Source organism: Condylura cristata, unplaced genomic scaffold (assembly GCF_000260355.1).
Source record: "Condylura cristata isolate star-nosed mole 26May11 unplaced genomic scaffold, ConCri1.0 scaffold00022, whole genome shotgun sequence".
In the NCBI taxonomy this organism is placed as follows: domain Eukaryota; kingdom Metazoa; phylum Chordata; class Mammalia; order Eulipotyphla; family Talpidae; genus Condylura; species Condylura cristata.
The window spans coordinates 23,400,847-23,419,634 of record NW_004567123.1 but is presented as its reverse complement, the minus strand read 5'-3'; the positions used below and the strand labels follow the sequence as shown (position 1 = coordinate 23,419,634).

Genomic DNA, 18,788 nt, shown 5'->3' with positions numbered 1-18,788 from the left:
GGTACTCCGCTGGTGTGTGGTACTCCGCTGGTGTGTGATACTCCGCTAGTGTGTGGTACTCCGCTGGTGTGTGATACTCCGCTACTGTGTGGTACTCCGCTGTGTGAACGCACTGCCCCCTTTCACCTACTCGTGGGCACTGGGGCTAATTCCAGATTTTAGCTATTGTGAACTATCAGTATGTTGCTACAAACGTTCTAGCACATTCTTCGGGTAGACATAGGCCCTTATTCCTCTTGGGTGTGCACCCAGGGGTAAAAGTGCTGCCAGCACAGGTTCAGCTCTCGAAGAATCTGCCCCACGGTGCCCAGTGTGGCCATGCCCAGTCCCACTCCCTCCAGCAGTGGCCACAGATCTCCTTCTCTGCCTCCACCCAGCAGCGGCCTCTTCTTTTCACCAGGCAGTAAACAGGAGCGCGCACTGTGAAGTCAAACCTCCACTCGGATCTAGCTCCCACCTACCTGAGTGACACCCGTGTGTTACTTGGCTTTCGAGGTCTCGTTTCCCCAAGAGAAGTGGTCTCTGCCGCCTGAGTTGGCACGAAAACAAATGCCCTGTGCACTGTCGTCATGGCCCACAGGTGCCCAGCGGGCCGTCAGCACAAAGTGGATATTCTCTGCCGCCCTCTTGCTCACACCTGAAGCTCCTCAACACACAATCAACGAACCTGCATTTCCGGTTCTTTCATCCTTGTGAAGACCTTTAAGATCCCAAGAACCTACTCATAAAACCGTGGCTTCAGCTAGATACTGTTACAGGTGGTGCCCCCGGAGGGGGTGCCGGTGAGCATGGAGAGCCCCAGGGAAATGTGAACAAGCTATTGTTGGGGGTGGAGGCTGATAAGAAACAAAAGGGGTTACAGAAGCACCCGGGGATTGAGTGTTCTGGGATTCAGCTTTTGGTATTAGAGTCTTTAGGGATCTTCAGTGAATCCAAGTGTCAACAATTTCCACCCCCACCACGCCAATCTTCCAGAAGGCTGTTGTAGGCCTCTACAGGAGAGGTTTCCACCAGCAACCTCAGAGAGGAAATGTCCTGAGGTTTTATAAGTAGCAGTTGATACTGTTCCCGCTTCGCTGCTGTGACAGCCTGCAAGGAAAAGGCAGAGGCCCCGAGAAGGCGCCTCACTCAGCGTAGTGAATGTGGGCCTTTGCCGAGCCGTGCAGACACTGCAGCTGCTGTGGAGTGTCACTTGTCTGGTGCTGTGCTGGGGCATCTCGGCAGCTGTGGTGAGCTTCTCGTATTGTGTCTCCTGCTGTCTTCATGAGTTGGACCCCCCCTGGAGTCTGGCTGACTCCTGGAGTCTGGCTGCCTCCTGGAGTCTGGCTCTGGGAAGATGCCATCTTGGGAATATTTGTATTTAGGACTTTAAAACACTGGACACTGCTTCAGGTGAGGTAAACAACCAAAAAGATTTGGCCTCAGTAACTCTTTGTTTTTCCCTGGTTGGTTACATAAACCCCACTGTTGTTCTCTAAACCTAAATAGCCTTGCAATTGCACATGTGGGTGAAAAACTCTGGCAGTGACCAGTAAACTATTTGGGCAGTGTCCATGGCCATTCTTAGTGCCCCTTGCTGCCCTGTATTACTGACTTCAGCTCCCCTGTACTCAAGGGTGGCTACTTCTAGCCACCCCACTGTGGTTAGTGGGGAGATCCAGGACCTGGGAGGGTCCATGCTGGATCGTTGCCTCCCAGGGCAGAATGAATAAAAGTGCTTCCTGCAAAGTCACTCTGGGCCAGAAAGGAGGCCACTGACCAAAGTAAGGTCCAGATTTACACTGTTCAAGTACTTCTGTGGAAAGAGCTCCAAGATACATTAACCGCAATGAGTAAAATGCAGCCAGGAGACACACCTGGTCACTTTTGTATGAAAAGGAAAGAGATGGGTGTGTATTTATATTGAGCTGTAATTGTGGATACAGAGGGTATTAATAACAGCATCGCAGGGAGCAGCCGTGGGTCTGGAGGCACAGCTGAGGGGGATGTTTCTGTGAATCCTCTGATGGCCTTTGAAGTTGAACCCTATGGCTAGCTTCTCTATTCAAAAAATTTTGTATGGATTTATGACTTTTTACAGTTATGGCTCAGCAAATAGAAATCCCTGACACGAATATGAATCCATGGTGGTGGGCCAGCCTGGCACAGCAGGAAAATGGGTGCATGGTTGGGGGAAGGGAGCAGGTAGGCAGGTGTCAAGGTGTGTACATGTTGGCATCTCCTCCATCACCTGGGGTGAGGGGCAGAGGGGTGGAGTCCTATCATGGCCAATGTTCTAAACTTCAAGAAGGACCCAAGCTGAGCTCATACAGAGTCAGGCTGGGGGATGGGGAGTAGAGGGCTGGCTTTTCACAACTCCTCTGACCCCTCCGCCACCTCCAACTCTACAAAACTTGAATTCTTCCACTAGAAATCTGGAGTAAGTGACTAAATGTTCTTTAAAGTCCTAGGCCTGTGTGTGGACACTGCTGTGAGTGGGTGGGTATATCTGGAGGGGAGGGGTGTGTGAGGGAGTAGATATAGGGGTGTGCACAGACAGTCCCCAACTTACGGTGGTTCCACTTAGACCTTTACCATGGTGTGAAACTACGTGTGTTTGGCAGAAACCGTGGTGCCATCCTCTCCTGAGGTGCTGGGTGGTGGCAGCTGGCTGTGCTTTCAGCAGCATTTTTGACATATTTTCAATGTAACAGTAGGATTAGCAGGCACAGCCAGGCCACATCCCCTCCTTCAAAGGGGGGTGTGTTGAAAAAAAAAAAAGCACCCATAAGTGAAGAAGATGTGTCGATGTATCTGCAGGTAGATGTGTCTGTCAGCGTGTATTCACCCAGCAAAGACAAGACACCAGTAAGTGACAGGCCCTTGGTACACAGCAGGTGGGGGCCACCTGAGATACAGGGGAATGAGCAGACTGCCTTCCCAGAAGTCAACAGCAGTCACCTCGGGGCCAACCCTGGGGCTCTGTGCCCAGTGGTTAATAATTAACACACCTGAGCCTGGCATGGAGTCAGAACTGGTGTCCCCGCCCAGGAACTGCCTGCACTCCATGGACAGGCCCAGGTCTGGCCTGAAGGAGATGCAGCTGCTCAGGTAGGTGTCTTTATCCCTGAGAGGCCTCACCAGCAGGAAGACAAATCACCACAACACATAAGGGTGAGGTGATAGCTCTTCCAGAAAAGGCAGGCATCTTCCCTGCTGGGAGCAAAACCAGGTCACATCCCCCCCTCAGATGGATGCCTCCCCCCCCAAAAAAAAAAAAACAGAAAACCAAAGAGAGAAGCTGAGGAGCACAGGAAGGGCGAACCTCTTTTATTATCCCAAAATGCAAAGTATTGAAGGCACTTACAATGACAAGGCAGGAGGGGAGGAGAGGCACAGGGAGGTCAGAGGTCAGAGCACAGAGGTAAATCAGCAGGCCCCACCCTGGGCAAGACCTGGCATGGAGAAAAGGAAGAGCTACAGAGCCAGGTCTGAAGCAGTCAGGGTGTCTACTCTACGAACGATGAAAACCCATTCTACAGAAGATTAGGGAATTAGGAGGACACAGCAAGGCGGCAGGGCTGGTGGTCACGAGTTAGTGGTTCTTTGAGGACCACACTGCGCAGTGAGGAGGCCCTCAAGGCCCCTGCTGGAAGAGGTCTCGGTACATCTCTATGAGACGGGCAGCCTCGCGCTGGCCAGAGAGCAGAGCACCGTGGGTGGTGGAGTAGTATTTGCGATGAGTGGCCTCGCCCGAGAACAGCACCTGCATGGGCTGGGCAGGGGACAGGAAGGTGAGGGGCAGAGGAACAGGACACGTCAAGAGGCTACCTGTCTGCCCCAGGCCCTCCCGTCCCTACTACGAGTCACAGAGGAGTGAGCAGGCATCTGAGATGCAGGTATTGCTGCTTCCACAGGAGGAGGAGTTGCCCATCCCACATGGCCACCTTCCCTTGCTTCTGCCCCAAACTTCTGGGTCTCAGATCTTTTTGTTCTGAGGCTTTGAGGAGTCCTGGTTCCTCAGTCTCAGAAACTCATTGTGCCTCTTGCTAGTGAACTCAGGGCAAGTGGTTTTAGAGACTTAATTTTCTCATTTGCAAAATAGAATTTATACCACCTGCTTGCTAGGAGGGTAGTAAGGATAAATGAAACCAAAGCACTTAGAACCTGGAAGAACATAAGCACTCGATAAAGTTAGGCGATAATTTAACAAACCTTTATGGAGCCCCTATTAGGGTCCAGGGACTGTTCTGGGCACTTGGAAGATAAAAGGTGACCGGGCTGCTGCTTTGAGGAGCTTCCATGCTAGTGGGGAAGCCAGACACGAAACCCAATTACTAAACGGCGTCAAACGCGACGTGATGGGTATTTGGGCAACTTGCTGAGAGCCCAGAAGAGGCCCACCGTCAGGGGGACGCACAAAGCTTCCCAGGGAACAGGACGTGTGGATGGCTCCTTGGAACAGATTAGGTAAGTAAACAGGCAAAGGATGCTTCAAGAAGAAGAAAAAGTAGAGGGCAAAACTGCACCCAAGCAGGTCTTGTTTGAGGGACAGTGAGAATTTTGCCACAGCCAGGGATCCACCTGGAGAAAGCCGGCTGCCGAGCACAGTGCTCCCTCTCCAGGCTTCAGTCAGACTTTGCCTCTCAAATGGAGTGCACGAAGCCACCCTCTAGGAACCCCACAGAATGCAGTTGTGAACTCAGCAGGGCTGGGCTAGCCTGGGCTGCCCTGGGCACCTGCCTTTCTACTGCAGGTGACACTGGGCTGCTATTCGTAGTCACCTACACCCCCCACTCTGAGTCTTGAGGCTTTAACTCACCAGTAAAGAGCTGGTTGAGCCATGGGGGTGTATTGTGCAGAGGGCAAGCTGCCTCCTCCCACACCCATTCCCCTATTTCTCCTCAGTGACAAAGCCCTGATTTTGAGCTGGCTCCAGTGCCATCATGAATTGAAATGACGTCTCGGCCTCACTAGCCACGGCGTGGCCGTGGGATTACATTCTAGCCAATCAGCTTTGAGTAAGTTCAGGGCACTGTTGTCTAAAGATGCTGACAGCCCTCTGCCTGCCCCATCCTTGCAGCCTAAGACGCAGAAGTGAGAGCAGGAGCCCCTGCAGCCCTCTTGAGGTGGCTGTGCAGATGGAAGCCAGATGCCAATGCTACCTACCTCCAGCTTTCCTTTTGTGTGAGACACATCCGTCTTATTTTTGTTTCATTTTGCTTTCTGTTATGGCACTAGTCCTAACTGAGGCAGATGGCAAGAGGCTAGCTTTCTTTGCAGGGGTGTGATTTGGGTGGCAGGGAGAGCCTTCTCTGCTCCCCCTGAGCACGGCACACAGGCTGAGGTTTGACGAGTCCCCTTCACCAAGAATTGCTTTAAACAGTTCTGCTGGGATTTTAACGTTGGCTTAGCAGGAATACAAAAGCCATTTTACGGGAACAGAGATGTAGAGATAATTATTTCTCTCAGATTTATTATTTTCTCTCCAACATCATAGTTGACATCATTTGAGAGAGAACTATGATTCTCAATTTGATTTTCTAAGGCATATTGGGAACACTTACTCCTGGTGACAGCGCTGTCCACAGAACTCCATGATGAGGGAAAGTTGCTGTAACTACACAAGCCACTGTGGCAGCCACTAGCCACAGGTGGCTCCCGGACTTGAAATGCGGTTAGTGCTACTGAAGAACTAATCTCTAACTGATTCACTCAATTTGAGCTATACTGACTTCACTGCAGTGCAGCTAACCGCTGCCATATAGGACGGCCCAGCACTAAATGACTGTTCATATACCTCAGGAAAGCATTTCACACCTCAGATTCCATCTTTTCTTCCAGATGTTAAGTGCACATTTTCTGGTTTTCTCTTCCAGCCCTCTCCCATCGTACCCTGGAGACAGCACGTGCTCACCCCTCCCCGCCCACATACACCAAACCCCTCGCCCACAGGCTGGCGCTCACCGGGCCCCGCGCACTCACCGCTGTCTTGGAGCTCTCGGTGTGTGGCAGGGGCTTGGCCAGTCGCTCCACGTCCGCCCCACTCGAGCCCACCTGCGTGTATGAGTAGGAGCCCCGGAAGTAGGGGTTGCTGCCCCAGGCTGAGCGCAGGATTCGACGAGGCTTCGGAATATTAGGGTTCCCTGTCGGGAAATCAGAAGACCCCAAAGGACACAGGGTAAGAAATGGGCGCAAGCAGAAGCCCTCTGAAGAGACCGCTCCCACTCCGCTTCTGGGGTGCCTAGGGGGCTCAGCTGCCACGTGCAGGCAGGGAGGGTGCTGGGTGGTGGACAGAGGAGGGCGCCTGGGCTCAGACTGTGCACCCTTCAACATTTCCTGTGACTGCAGCAAAACACTCCATCTCTCTGAGCCTGGATTCCCTGTCTCCAGATAACCACGTTTCCCCTCCAACTTCAGGGCTTCTTCGGAGGCTCCTCTGGGACAGCGGATGAAAGGTGGCAACTATGAGTGTCAGTAAAGATGGGCCCGTCCCTTAGCAAGATCAGATGAGAAGGAAATGGGTGGCCTGAGGTTCTGCAAGGATAGCTGAATTTACCCTTCAGGACCTAGAAAGAGAAGGACACGGGGGCTCTGGCTCTGGGCATTTCCAGCTGCAAACTGGGGGCGGGACATGGTTTGGGAGCCAGACTGAAACACAGTGCCCAGAGGTGATTCTCCCAGGGAGCGCTGGGGTGCTGGGAGGCCTGGCGGGTGGGGGTGAGGTGGACGCCGAGGGACGCACCAGTGAACTGCCGCAGCATCTCGGTGCAGATCTCGGCCACCGCCTCATCGTCGCACCTCTCCATGACGAGGGCCTCCTCCCCGCAGATCCAGCCGCTCAGCACGTGGCCGTAACGCTCTGGCGGGTACAGGACGTCGAAGCCGCAGATCTTGCGGTACCAGAGCTCCGGCGGATAGGTGAGGGTGCGGCTCTCCGCCTCGTCCTCCCACACAAACTGGAGGCTGTTGCACTCGGGACCCCAGAAGGGCTCCTCAAATTCAAGAAAGATTTTGTCGGTGGTGCCAATGCCCAGGCGGTGGATGGCAGCCACCTTCTCGGCGGGCAGGCCTGGCCGGAAGAGGCTGGCGTGCTGCCTCTTGAGCACGCCCAGCGACACGGTCACGATCACGTGGTCGGCCGGGATCACCTCACAGTCCTCGCACTCCACCATCACCGGCCACTGCGCATCCTCATCCTCCCCGTCCCCGGGGGGCGCCTCTCCACTTTGGCTGCCCTCCCCGGAGTTGTGATTGTGGTCACTTTCGCCCCGAGGCTCAATCTCAGGACCTCGGCGGCGGGCCGAGGCCTGGTCCCAGTGAACACAGCGGACCGGCTTCCCCAGCTGGATGACATGGGCGGGGATGCCCTCCGCCAGCAGCTCCACAACCTTCATGAAGCCCGAGGGGATGATGTGGTGGGCGCCTGGGATCTCCGTCCACTCCCCAAAGGCGCTCAGGGACACCTCATCCATGCTGTGTGAGCTACTCTCACAGCTCTCCACCTGCGAGCGGGACAAGAGACAAGGCAGGTGAGCACCAAGGCCGAGCAGGACAGGGGAGAGGCTCACAGCAGTGCCACCTTCCTCAGACCCAGAGCGCAGCGTCTGTCCTGGCATCTGCACTCAACAAAGTCCCAGGCAGCAAAGATACCTTCAGGTACTGCTGGATCATGGCGAGCTTCAGGCGCTTGGTGGCCTCCGGCTCATCAGGGTCGTTCCTGATGCGGTTGCGCACCTCCTCCCGGGTGAACACCCCCACGCTGTTCTGACTCTCAGCATTGACTGGTTTACCATGCCGGAAGAACTCCTGGGTCAAGTTATAGACCTGCCGGAGAGAGCCCAGAAGACTGAAAATACTCTCCCTCACCCCACCTCCATCTCAGACCACAGGGCCCAGCTCTAAAGTCGCCACCTCCCGAGGGTCCCCTGAGTACTGGGCCCATGCACAGCCTCTCTGTCTTGGTGAATCAGCTACCTGGTGGCTGTACCTACAGGGTCAAGGTCTAGGTGTGTCAGTGGCAAGCAATCAAAGGCCCCCTGAGCCAGTGAGAGCTGGCATGGGCCCCACTCTTCTGTTGGGTGCTTACTCTGAACAAGGTGACATGTTCGATACCATTGCAGTCCGTGAACAGGACACCACTGCAAGTAGGTCTGTTTCACTCGCTCCCGAGAGAGCAGGCTACAATGGTGGCCTGGCCGGCGTTGGGTGGAAAGGCGGGATAATGTCCCAGGAGACCCTCTCTGGCCCTGCTCCTCTCCGCGCAAAGCACCCCACTTGACTACAAACCTCAGACACATGTAAGGAAGATGGCCACCCTGGGGCAGTGCATGGGGCGGGGGGAGGCCCCAGCATGCCAGGGACCTGCCTGCAAGAACTCCCCCTGCCTCTCACTGACAAAAAGGTCCCCAGGAGTAGGGTCCTGCTGCCCATCCTGCCTGCCTCGTTCCTAACCCCACCAAACTCTGGGCACATCTCCCCGAGGAAAGCAAGCCAGTCTTGAGTCAGCCATGGGATCCCCAAAAGGTAAGGTCTGAGCCCTAATATTTACCTAACAAACATTTAGTGGGCTCTGTGCCAGACACAGGCTGCAGTGGTGAGTGATCCCTGCCTTCACTCGGCTGGGGAGACGTAACAAGACTGTTTCTGTGTATGTGCTGTGTTGGGAAGGAATCCCGGGGGTGGGAGATCCACCCAGTCAACCCTGGAAGTCAGGCACAGTCAGGCTGACAGAGGGGAGGAGTAGACATGTATTCTAGGCAAAAGGAACAGCATACTCAAAGATGAGGAAGGGGGAGGCAGCCTGCCAGCTGCATTCACAGCAGTCCAGTCTTGCTCAAGTGGGCAGCACAGAGAGAGAAAGCTGCAAGAGAAGACTGTGGAAAGGCAGGCAGGGCCAGGGCACAAAGGATTAAGGGTCATGCCGAGGACTCTGGATTTATCCAAGGCCCTGGCATCATTGAAGGGTTGTGAACACAATCACATACCCACTCTCCCTCTGGGACACTGGAAAATATAGGTTCCTTGGCCAAACATCCATGGTCAGTACCAATTACTAGTGTGCGTCCCTTCCTAAAGTGAACTTGGATTTGATTTGCACATATTCAGGGGAATCACATCTGCTTTGTTACCCCGTCCTGGGGCCAGCCCAGTGCTGTAGAGAAGTGGCAGGAAGGTGTTCCTGCCCACTCCTCGCCATTCCGTTCCAGGCAGAGACCTCCACATGAGACAGAAACATGAATTAAATATGTCCCTGAAGTATAAGATATAAAGAAGAAAGTAAGTTAAATTGTTCATTTTTCCTCCCTATAGTCACAAGAGAGATGCTGGGGGTTTGGCCTTCGCTAGAACCCTCAGCGCATTCCTCACCCTGTAGCTCTGGGTGAGTCAGGCTTTCAACTCACTACCTCTCCTCCTCCCTGGATTTTTTCTGTTGGGTGATAAGGAACATGGTAGCTAGTCCCTAGCTTATGCTGACTAGAGGCCAAAACGCCCAGCTGAAGAGTAACAGGTGTGAGTGGTCCATCTAGGTGAGTCTTTGTGTCAGCCACCAACCAGAACAGCCTGAGTTGAGTGGGTTTGTCCAATGGGTACAGTCTCCTGTCTGGGGTTAAGTGACCTCCTCCCAAGGTGACCCCAGGGAAATGGGACAGTCCTGTAACAGCTAACACTACTCACCCCGATTCTCATTGCGTGCTTTTCACTGGGATTTCACTTAATTTCCGTGAAGTAGGTGTAACAATGTCCCACTTTACAGATGATGAAAGTAAGACTCAGAGAGACTCAGTGCCTTGTTCAAGATTATACAATAATGGTAAGACAGGCATTTAAGTCAGTTGTCCCTAGAGGCTAAGCTCTGTGTGATGCTATTGTACATGCACATTCATTTGTTATCAAAAATATTCAAATGAATAGCATTTCAAAGGCATCTCTGGAGTGAGGGTGCCTATTTATTATGAAGTCACCCGCAGGCATGGCTTCAGGCTGGTTAAGAGCCAGGCAAGGAAACCTATTTTTTGACCTCATGGCTAACACCTCCTCCCTGTGACCCAAAGGATCACCACCCAGATGGATAACCTACCTTTATCCATTCTACTCGCCATCAATCACACTCTTGATGTTCAAAACCCACAAACAAAAGTTGATAGTGATCTAGTTTTAAGGGTATTTAAAAAAAAAACAAACAAGCAAGCTATAGACTCTGAGTCATTCTCAAGAGGCATGCTTGAAGCACCCAACCTAGGAATAGGGGCATGACTGACTCCCAGTAGACCAGGAAGGTCTAGTTTCAAGAATACTAGTTCTTATCTGCTCATTAACATTTCAGCCTCTGTACATGAGTGAGAGCACACAGTACCACAGGATGAAGACACTATACCTACGCGCACACACAAGAGGCAGAAGGTGCTGCCCTCCACTGACCAGGGACTACCCCAAAACAAAGAGTAGTCCCCTTGCTTCCCACACCCAAAAGATAAAGAAAAACTACAATAGGTATATGACAGAACAAGCCAACAACCTTGAAGGGTGCTGAAGTGACCAACAGGTAGGGCCTACATGCTTGTTCAGTGCAACTCACAGCACCACTGAGAGAGACTACAAGTATTAACTTTCCTTCATAAACCTGTATCAGACAAGGCTGTGTGCCACTGCCTCCAGCACTGTACTGAAGATGCCAGCCAGTGCAATAAGGCAAGAAAAGCAAATGAACAGTCAGAGGCTGTGCTTTCCAATACAGTAGCCACTAGACACCTGTGGCGAATAAAATTAAAATTAAATTAGATATTTAGTTCCTTGGTTTCATTAGCTACATTCACGTGCTCAAAAGCTACATGTGGCAAGTGGTTACCACACTAGAGCGTGCCAGCCTAAAACATGCCCATCACCCTGGAAAGTGCAGCTGGACAACACTGAAGATTAAAAAGGAAAATCAAAATACTCATTTTTTTGTCTATGATTATACATAAAATTCCAAAATATTAAACTATAAGTTATACAATTAATATTTTAACCAATACATCGTTAGCATTAAGATACTTTAGCAAGATAACTAAAAATATGTCAAAATCTTCCCTATTTCTATAACCAGAAACAATTAGAAAATAAAGGGTTGTTTTTAGTTAGCATCTACAAAAATATCAAAAAACAATAAGAATGATCACTACCTCCACTGAATAAAAAATGTTTAAAGTCTTTCTGGAGAATATTTAATCATGTGTATCAATCATCTCTTACCCAAGACTTCTCCACTCCTCATCTTCATTCTACCCCCAGGCTGTCCTGTTCTTCCAAACGCAGGGCCCAGAGAGTGGCAAGCCACATCCAGGTCGTGGAAGGCCCCAGCAGACACCTCAACGCCCCCACATGCCAGGGCATCCCCACCCCCCACCCCCTTGGCCAGTTGCCCTGCTGACACCGCACCTCGTTGTATAAATCGCTGAATTCCTCAACCACGTCCTTGGGGATCCTGCGGCCACGGTTGGTAAGGTAACAGGCCACGCCATTCTTGGAGTAGAGGCTGATGCGGCCCACACTGCGCTCCCCATCAGTTGTCTCTTCCAAGAGGCCATTGGCTTCTGCTAGATGATAGATGGGGTTCCCATGGGAGCCATGGATCCAGGTAGCTCCCAGCTCAAAGGTGGCGTGTCCTGATGGGGGCAACAATAGGCCCTCAGAGGGGCAAGGACTTCAGAGAGGGCCAAAATGCTGCCCCCCCCCCAATCCTCCAAGAAGATCCTTCCACTCCCTATAACAGAGCAGGAAGGGAAGCAGCATCCCTCTGGCAAAACCAAAATCCTCAGTAAAAAGTTCCCAGGGAAACCGTATGTGGCACAATGACAATGACTGACACCCAAAATGACTCCAGATTGCCCAGTCACCCCACCAAACATCTTTTACTAAGATAATACCAGCCCCCAAACCCTCCTTCCTCTTAGAGGCCTCTCCCTCAGGAAACTCTGGGGATACCTAAGGATACAGCGGTCCCAGTGATGGACCCGAGATGCCAGCAAGTAGACACAGGAGACCCCAGGTCCCCATCTGGCCTTCTTCCAGTTCCTGAAAGTCCCCTGTGGCCCCAGCATTGAATCCCCTCCCAGACAGAGAGTAGCACCTCCCAACTCAACTTCACAGCCCAGGCCTCAAGAAGCCTCCTGGCTTCCTCCCTCACCCCCTTAAAAGGCCCCTACAGAGGGGGGAGGGAAGTGCACTGGACTATGGTGATGGCACATAGGTGATCTGGTGATGGGAAACCCAAGAGGACTGAGATGGGAAAATGCACAAAAATATGTAAAAATAAACTAATATAAAAAATTAAAAATAAATAAAAATGGGTGACCAAAAAAAGTGCCCCTACAGAGAGAAACCCTGGCTTATCCTGATGGAGAAATGAGGTCCGGTCAGCACCCAGGGCCAGCCGCGTCCATGGCCAGGCACTCAGACACACCGGCCCCAGGGTGCCTCCCGCAGGGTCTGCCTCACCTCACTCACAGCTTGTTCCTTGGGCGTTTCCCCTCCTCCTCCTCACTGCCTCCCCAACTCCCATCTCCTGAAGCCCACCCAAGCTCGCTCCCCCGGAAGGCATCCTCAGCCTCACGGCCTCATAGCACCACTCCCCAGAGGTCTCAGCTGTCACAAGCCTGGGCCATCTGTCCTCTCGCCTCTGCTTCCGTGTCAGACCTTGACGGTCATATCAAGATTGAGCCCCCACTCCCCTCAGGCTCCAAGCCTGCCAATCACATGTCAAGCAAAGAGTGCAGACTTCAGGCTGGCTGTTCCAGGTTTATGAGGGTCTTTCATCCTCAGTGCCAACACACAGTGCTGTGTGCCAGAGCAAAACCAGCGTAGAGTCACGCACACCCTCCTGCAAGTGCTGAAGGGAAGGCAATTCACGTGCTCAGGCTGAGAGAGGAGGGAGAAGGTCCCCAATGTCCTTGGGGTGCGCTTGTTCTAACCTCGCCACCTGCCTCTCTGGGCCAGCCTCCCTACCCATCACAAGTGGGTGCCCAGCATGTGCTTGGCCTTGCTGCCCCACATGGGGACAGACACAAAATAACCCCACACTGCAGGCACTGGTGTCATCCCACTGGGCCACTGGTGGCCTCGCCCCAGGCTCACACCCCCTGGCTGGGAAGCCCTGACCTCCGGCTGCATCTCAAGCAACTCCCATCCTCTATGACCCCTGGCAAAACCTGCGCTCCCTGGGGAAAACCTCTTCCCTGGCTGCTTTCTCCCGAGTCCTCCTTATGCTGCGCCCTAGACTGACCCTCTCCCCAGACAACCCTAACAACTGCCTGTCACCCCAACAGAGGCCCAAAACCCCTCCCACCTCTGCAGCCTGAGTCCTGTTGCCCCAGAGCTGAACCTCAGTCACAACATACTCATCCACATGCAGAAGTTAATGACAAATAGAAACTTGCAGAATTCCCCTCCCTGTAAGACAAACACTGCCAAGAAAGGTAGATTCTAGTGTCCCCTTCCTCCTAAACACCATGAACCCCAGGTCATCACCTCGAAATGGAGGCAAGAGCCCCAAGCTGCCCACTTCAGAGGGAAGCGAAGGCAGCTTCTGGGATATGGCAGGCAGCGTGTAGGGCGGACCTACTCCCCCAGGGAAGAGGCCAGAAGGCAAGACTTGGGGCGGGGGCCAGGGTGTGGGGCCGAGCAGGCGGGAGCGGCACTCACCAAGTTTCACGCTCTGCACTCGGCCTCCGATGCAGCTGGAAGCCTCGAGCACAGTGACATCCGTGAAGCCCTGCTCCAGAAGCGCTTTGGCCGCAGCCAGGCCAGCCAAGCCCGCGCCGATCACCACCACACGAGGCTGTCCCCTTCTCCGAAGGCCACGACTGAGAGGGTCATCCGCACTGTCGCCACTGGAGTCACAACTTTGCATACCGTCCGCACTCGCCTCCTAGAAACCTGCGGGGGGTGGGGGGGCCACAGCTCACCCGTCGGCCTTCCACGCCACTGCCCACTGCGCCACGGGCCGCTCACGGCCCGTGCCCTCAAGGGGCGACTTCGGGGGCCCTCCCCTTCCTCCCCAAGGAGCTGGACCGGGAAAGCCATCCCCGAGAGATGTGGAAAGGGCGGGAGGGAGAGGCAGGGAAGACATAAAAGGAGGCTGCACTGTGGCCCCCCACCAGTAAGCAGGAGACCTGGGAGCCCCTGAAACCCATCGCTCCCACCCACCTGCTAGGCACTAGCGCTCTCCTGCTGCTGAGACAAGGGGATGTCTGAGGAGGTCAGTCATGAGTAAATGACCTGGTGCTGCTGACCACGGACCCTCTCAGCCCAGGAAGACCCCTGGGGTCCACCTCACATGGACCCCAGGATACTCCCACAGATGCGGGATACTCACATGGACCTGAGGATGCCCACAGGCCTCAAGATGCCCACCACCCCGTATCCACACACACACACAGCACTGGACCTCTGCCCTCCCTCCCGTGCCTGGCGCTTCCCTCTCTCCCTTGCTCCTTCTCTTCTCCTCAGGCGTCCTGTCAGGTTTTGCAGCCTTAGTGAAGCAGCAGCTGGGTGGGCAGGACATGGGCCCACCCTCCCCCCCAGAAAGTGCCACAAGGCTGGTATGGTATTAACAAGCCTCTGCTATTCTGGGTAGGTCTCTGTTGGTTTCCCCAGACACCCAGCCTCTCGGTCACCACAAAGCAGCGAGAAGCCCAGGAAAGAGTGGACCGTGAGCGCCGTGGCACCAGAGCCAGACATCAAATTGACAGTTACACTAAGCCAGCTTGCTCAGCGACGCCAGGCTGGGGAGATGGCGGCTGGGGGGCGGGGGGGGTCCCTGGCCTGGCTGGCGGCTGGGCGAGCCTACCCTCCTATTCCCAGAGTGCCCATGAGAGTCGGAAGGAATCTGTGGGCCGTCCTGGGGTGCCACTCACTCTGACCCCGGCCCTGTTCCCTCCCTGCCCCAAGCGGCCTCCCTGGGGTGAATGCAGGTGGAAGACAGCGGCTGGGGGGGGGTCACACGGGCTGCGTCTAAAGCTGTCGCTCCTGCCTAGTAAACACAGCCATCAATCAACGTCCAAGAACAGGTCCAAGAGAAAGAGGCCAACCAGAGGGGCCTGCAAACGGACGTCTATAGCAGCTTTACTTGTAATAACCAGAAAGTGCCAAGAGCTCACCCGCTAGAGGATGCATAAATACACGTGCTAAGTGTGGGTTCGCATAGGAGAACGGGCTTCAGCAATCAGCAGAACCAAACCAGCCACACTCTCAGTAACATCACGCGGAGCAAAAGAAGCCAGAGAGAGCACAGACTATATGGGGACATTCTTGTGAACTTCATGAAGAGGTCAATGGCTCTGTGATGGCAGAGAGAAACTGGGGAGTGGAGGGACCCAAAAGGGTCAGGAGGGAGGTTCCTGGGGGTAGAAGGATGTGAATGAACACGAGCCACTGGCACAGACAGGGTGCATCCACAGACCCACTGAGTGGGACGCGCTGTGGGCCTCTCACTAGCAACGCAAACTAACAGAGACTAGCACATTTCTGGCGCCCTATGGAAAATAATATAACAATGGGCCCTCCTCAGGGGCACAGCAGGTTAAAGCGCAGCAATGCAAGTCAGCTGCAGCCACTTCAGTGTGAGTTCGGTCCCCAGCCCCGGAGCTGACCCACATGGCGTGGCAGACCTCTCCTGACCTGCCCGCTGCTCCCCTCAGCAGTGTACTTCGTCGATCTGCCTGTTCTGCATCCCACTCTGTCTCTGGTGAAGTCTCTCACCACCCTGCACCCCAGGTCTGTATGCATAAATAAATAAATCTTTAAAAATAAAATAAAGGGCCCTCCCTGGTGGTGCAGCAGGTTAAAGCACAGCACTAAGAAGCTAAAGCCACTTCTGCATGAGTTCAATCCCCGCCTGTCCTGGAGGTGACCACATGGCGCGGCAGACCTCTCCTGACCCGCCCGCTGCTCCCCTCAGCAGTGTCCTTTGTCGATCTGCCTGTTCTGCTCCCCTCTGTCTCTGGTGAAGCCTCTCACCGCCCCTGAGTCTCTGGCCTGTACCCCAGTTCTGTATGCACAAATCAGTAAATCTTAAAAAATAATAATAATAAAATAAAACTCTTTAAATAAATATATATGGGTATACACACACACACATACACACATATATATGCACACACATACACACATCTATCAAAAGCTGCACACCAACTTCCTTCTTCACACATCTCCAGGTCTGACATCCCACCAGCTGCCCGCACCGCCGCGGGTCCCGCACTGCGGTGGGCAGAGTGGCGCCCGCCAGTCCGGCTGGGCACAGAGCCCGTTCTCTGTAGCGCCGGAAGGTGGCGCCCGCGGCCGGGCCCTCGCGTTGGTCTCCAGGCTCAGGAGGGCGCCCCGCCCACTCCCTGGAGGTGAGGGGGTGTCTGCTTGCATCCCACAGTTATGGTGGCCAGCTGGGGCGCAGGGTCCGTGATAGATGGAGCCCGATCCTGCATTACGCTTGTAAACACGCCCAGCGCTCAGAGCTGCCGCGCTGCGACGCGGCTACTGCCCAGCGCCCTCCCGGGTGGTGCCACGTGGCGCTGATGCCTGCCCAGCCCCCACGTCCCAGTCTCCCAGTAGTAGGGTTCCCGTGCCCGTGAGCAATCTCTGGGCCTCCACCCCAAGCGCCCGGCCCAGGTCACCCCCAGAACAAGCTTTTATGCAACATAAGGAGGTGATCGCTGCACTCCCCAAACCTTACAGGTGGCACCCCGGTGTGACTGGAATGTGACCAGGGGTCCTGCTGGCTCTGGAATATCACAGAACCCCCAGGTTCCCCAGACACCACGTCAGAAAGCAATCCGGGAGCTGTGTGCCTTCCCAGCCAGCGACCTGAGCTCCGGCTCACCCGCCTTCTCCGAACCGCCAGCCTGTCCTCGTTACCTCACTACCGAGCCAAATAAGGCCCCAAGTAGGGGTCTCGAGATTGTCGTATATCCCTGAGGCTCATGTAAAAATCATCTGAAAGTTCTGTAGTCAGTTATGAGCAGACTCTGCAACTCGGTTCCTAAATGGGTTGGGGGGAGGGCGTTGCAGGTGGGCAGTGTGCTCCTCAGGTGAACACAGAACCCCGAGTTCTCCACATACCAGACACTTTGAATTCGAACAGATGAACACAAGTAGGGTGCCGGGTGGAAGCATTAAGCACGTAGGTCACTGTACCCCTGCCCTTCAGGGGAACCCCACAGTCCTGCCCCTGCACCAGCCTTGCCTGCAGACTGGGCTACAGAGGATCCTCACAAGCCACCCACAGAGGGCAGAGAGACGAGGCGTCTGCCCCAGGGCCCCCCTTCCGGACAGTGGCATCAACACACCCCGGCCGCCAAACTGCTCTGCCAGCAGCTACAGGGGGTTCTGGACCTCAGGTGCTGGTATCTCGGCCGGAGTGGGAAGTAATGTGTTTTCTGTTGCCTTAGGTCCTCTTTTCCTTTCAGATTTTTCCCCTACTGTTTACGAGAACATGCCTTACTAAGGAAGCAGAATCACTTAATACACTCAGTGCCCGCCTGTCCTGCTCCAGCCTTTGGAAAAGTCGGGGAAGAAATAAATAAATAACATCCGCTCCTTGATCTGTATGCACAGGAGAAACAGAACACCCTGTACTTTTCGAGCAGATAAAGGAGAGAAGAAAAAAGTGCTGGCTCAGCCAGGCCGGGAGGAGGAGCGGGGCCGGAGGGAGGCACCGGGCAGCAGACACTGACTTTCTTGCTCCCGCTTCCATGGTAAAATGGGAGTGCATGCCCGGGGGCCCTTGTCCCCAAGCAGGCAGTTTCAAGAAACCGGGCCAGCCCTGGCATGAGTGTCCCAGCCCCATTCAAGATGCCCCTCTGATCCCCCACTCCCCCTGCGGCCCAGGGCCCAACCTCTTGATGGACGCTGCCCAAGAAGCCCAGCGGAAAGAAGGCCACGGGGGGGGGGGGAGGAGAGGAAGGAGAAAGACCCCATGAGGGCATCAGAGCAGGAGGCCCGAGGCTGAGGCTGGGGAGAGCCGCCAGCAGCTGAGCCTGTGCCTGCCACCGCTGCTCACCCCTACTCCTAACTTCGTGACCACCAGTTCACTCGCAGAGATTCGCCCTCCAAGAAGTGCTGCCTGTTCACCAAACACCACAGTCCTGTTTTGCTCCTGGCCGCCAGCATCCAGCCCTGCTCAGCCCCTCTCAGAAATGCCCGGAACAGGGCAGGGGGCACCTGGCACCCCTGGCACTTTCCCTGTGGAGGTTAAAACAGCCGGGGCACCAAGCAGTCCCAAAGCTCAACGCGGGAAGACCCTCCGTGCTGGAAGGCCCCCGTGAAAGGCCCTCCCTGACCCACCAGCTCAAGCCATGTCAGCCCCACAGCCGGTGAAACTGTGGACTCTAGCCCCGACTTCACCTGCTGCCTCCCCTGAACTGCCAGGCCCACCTCAAGTCCCCTCACAGGCGAGCATGGCCGGCCATTCACTGACCTGAAATAAAACCTAACAATCTACTGAGAATCTGCTGTGGAACAGGCCTGAGGGAAGTCTCAGCACAGTAGTCCTTGGCCCCCAAGACTTTAAAGCCTTTCTGGCTTGAAGCATCATGCACCCCCCCCCCCACACACACACACACACATACAAACATGTGCACGTAACCAACGTCACCCAGGGGCTGCCTGCTGGCTTGTGAGAAACAGCCACCTCACGTGGCAGGAGCTGGCTCTGGGTTCTTTTAACATATACACACTTGTGCAGGCACAGTGGCTGTGTGGGCACAGTGGGCGTGCGGGCAGTGGCTGTGTGGGCACAGTGGGCGTGCGGGCAGTGGCTGTGTGGGCACAGTGGG

General features: G+C 54.6%; 1 protein-coding gene across 3 annotated transcripts; it reads right to left on the bottom strand.

Moving 5' to 3' along the window:
• Positions 1-3,261: 3,261 nt before the first annotated feature.
• On the bottom strand, positions 3,262-13,898 carry SMOX (spermine oxidase). Of its 3 annotated transcripts, XM_004687371.2 has the most exons (7): positions 13,663-13,898; positions 11,401-11,627; positions 7,633-7,806; positions 6,725-7,484; positions 5,965-6,125; positions 4,195-4,284; positions 3,291-3,754 (listed from the first exon to the last, which is right to left on the bottom strand). In XM_004687371.2, the coding sequence occupies exons 1-7, from the start codon at positions 13,868-13,870 to the stop codon at positions 3,617-3,619; spliced, it is 1,758 nt and encodes a 585-aa protein (XP_004687428.1). In that variant the 5' UTR covers positions 13,871-13,898; the 3' UTR covers positions 3,291-3,616. The 3 variants fall into 3 exon arrangements, with proteins under 3 accessions (XP_004687429.1, XP_004687428.1, XP_012583876.1); XM_004687372.1 differs by lacking the exon at positions 4,195-4,284 and having other exon boundaries at positions 3,262-3,754; XM_012728422.1 differs by lacking the exon at positions 4,195-4,284 and having other exon boundaries at positions 11,401-11,558; positions 13,663-13,892.
• Positions 13,899-18,788: the final 4,890 nt, after the last annotated feature.

What these genes read in the sequence shown, in the direction of transcription:
- SMOX (XM_004687371.2), bottom strand. Translation starts at nt 13,870, where the DNA reads ATGCAAAGTTGTGACTCCAGTGGCGACAGTGCGGATGACCCTCTCAGT. An exon ending in TCAGCGATTTATACAACGAG is followed by an intron (nt 7,807 to 11,400) that starts GTGCGGTGTCAG and finishes TCTCTCCGGCAG; the next exon opens with GTCTATAACTTGACCCAGGA. An exon ending in CTAATAGGGGCTCCATAAAG is followed by an intron (nt 3,755 to 4,194) that starts GTTTGTTAAATT and finishes TCCCCTGCCCAG; the next exon opens with CCCATGCAGGTGCTGTTCTC.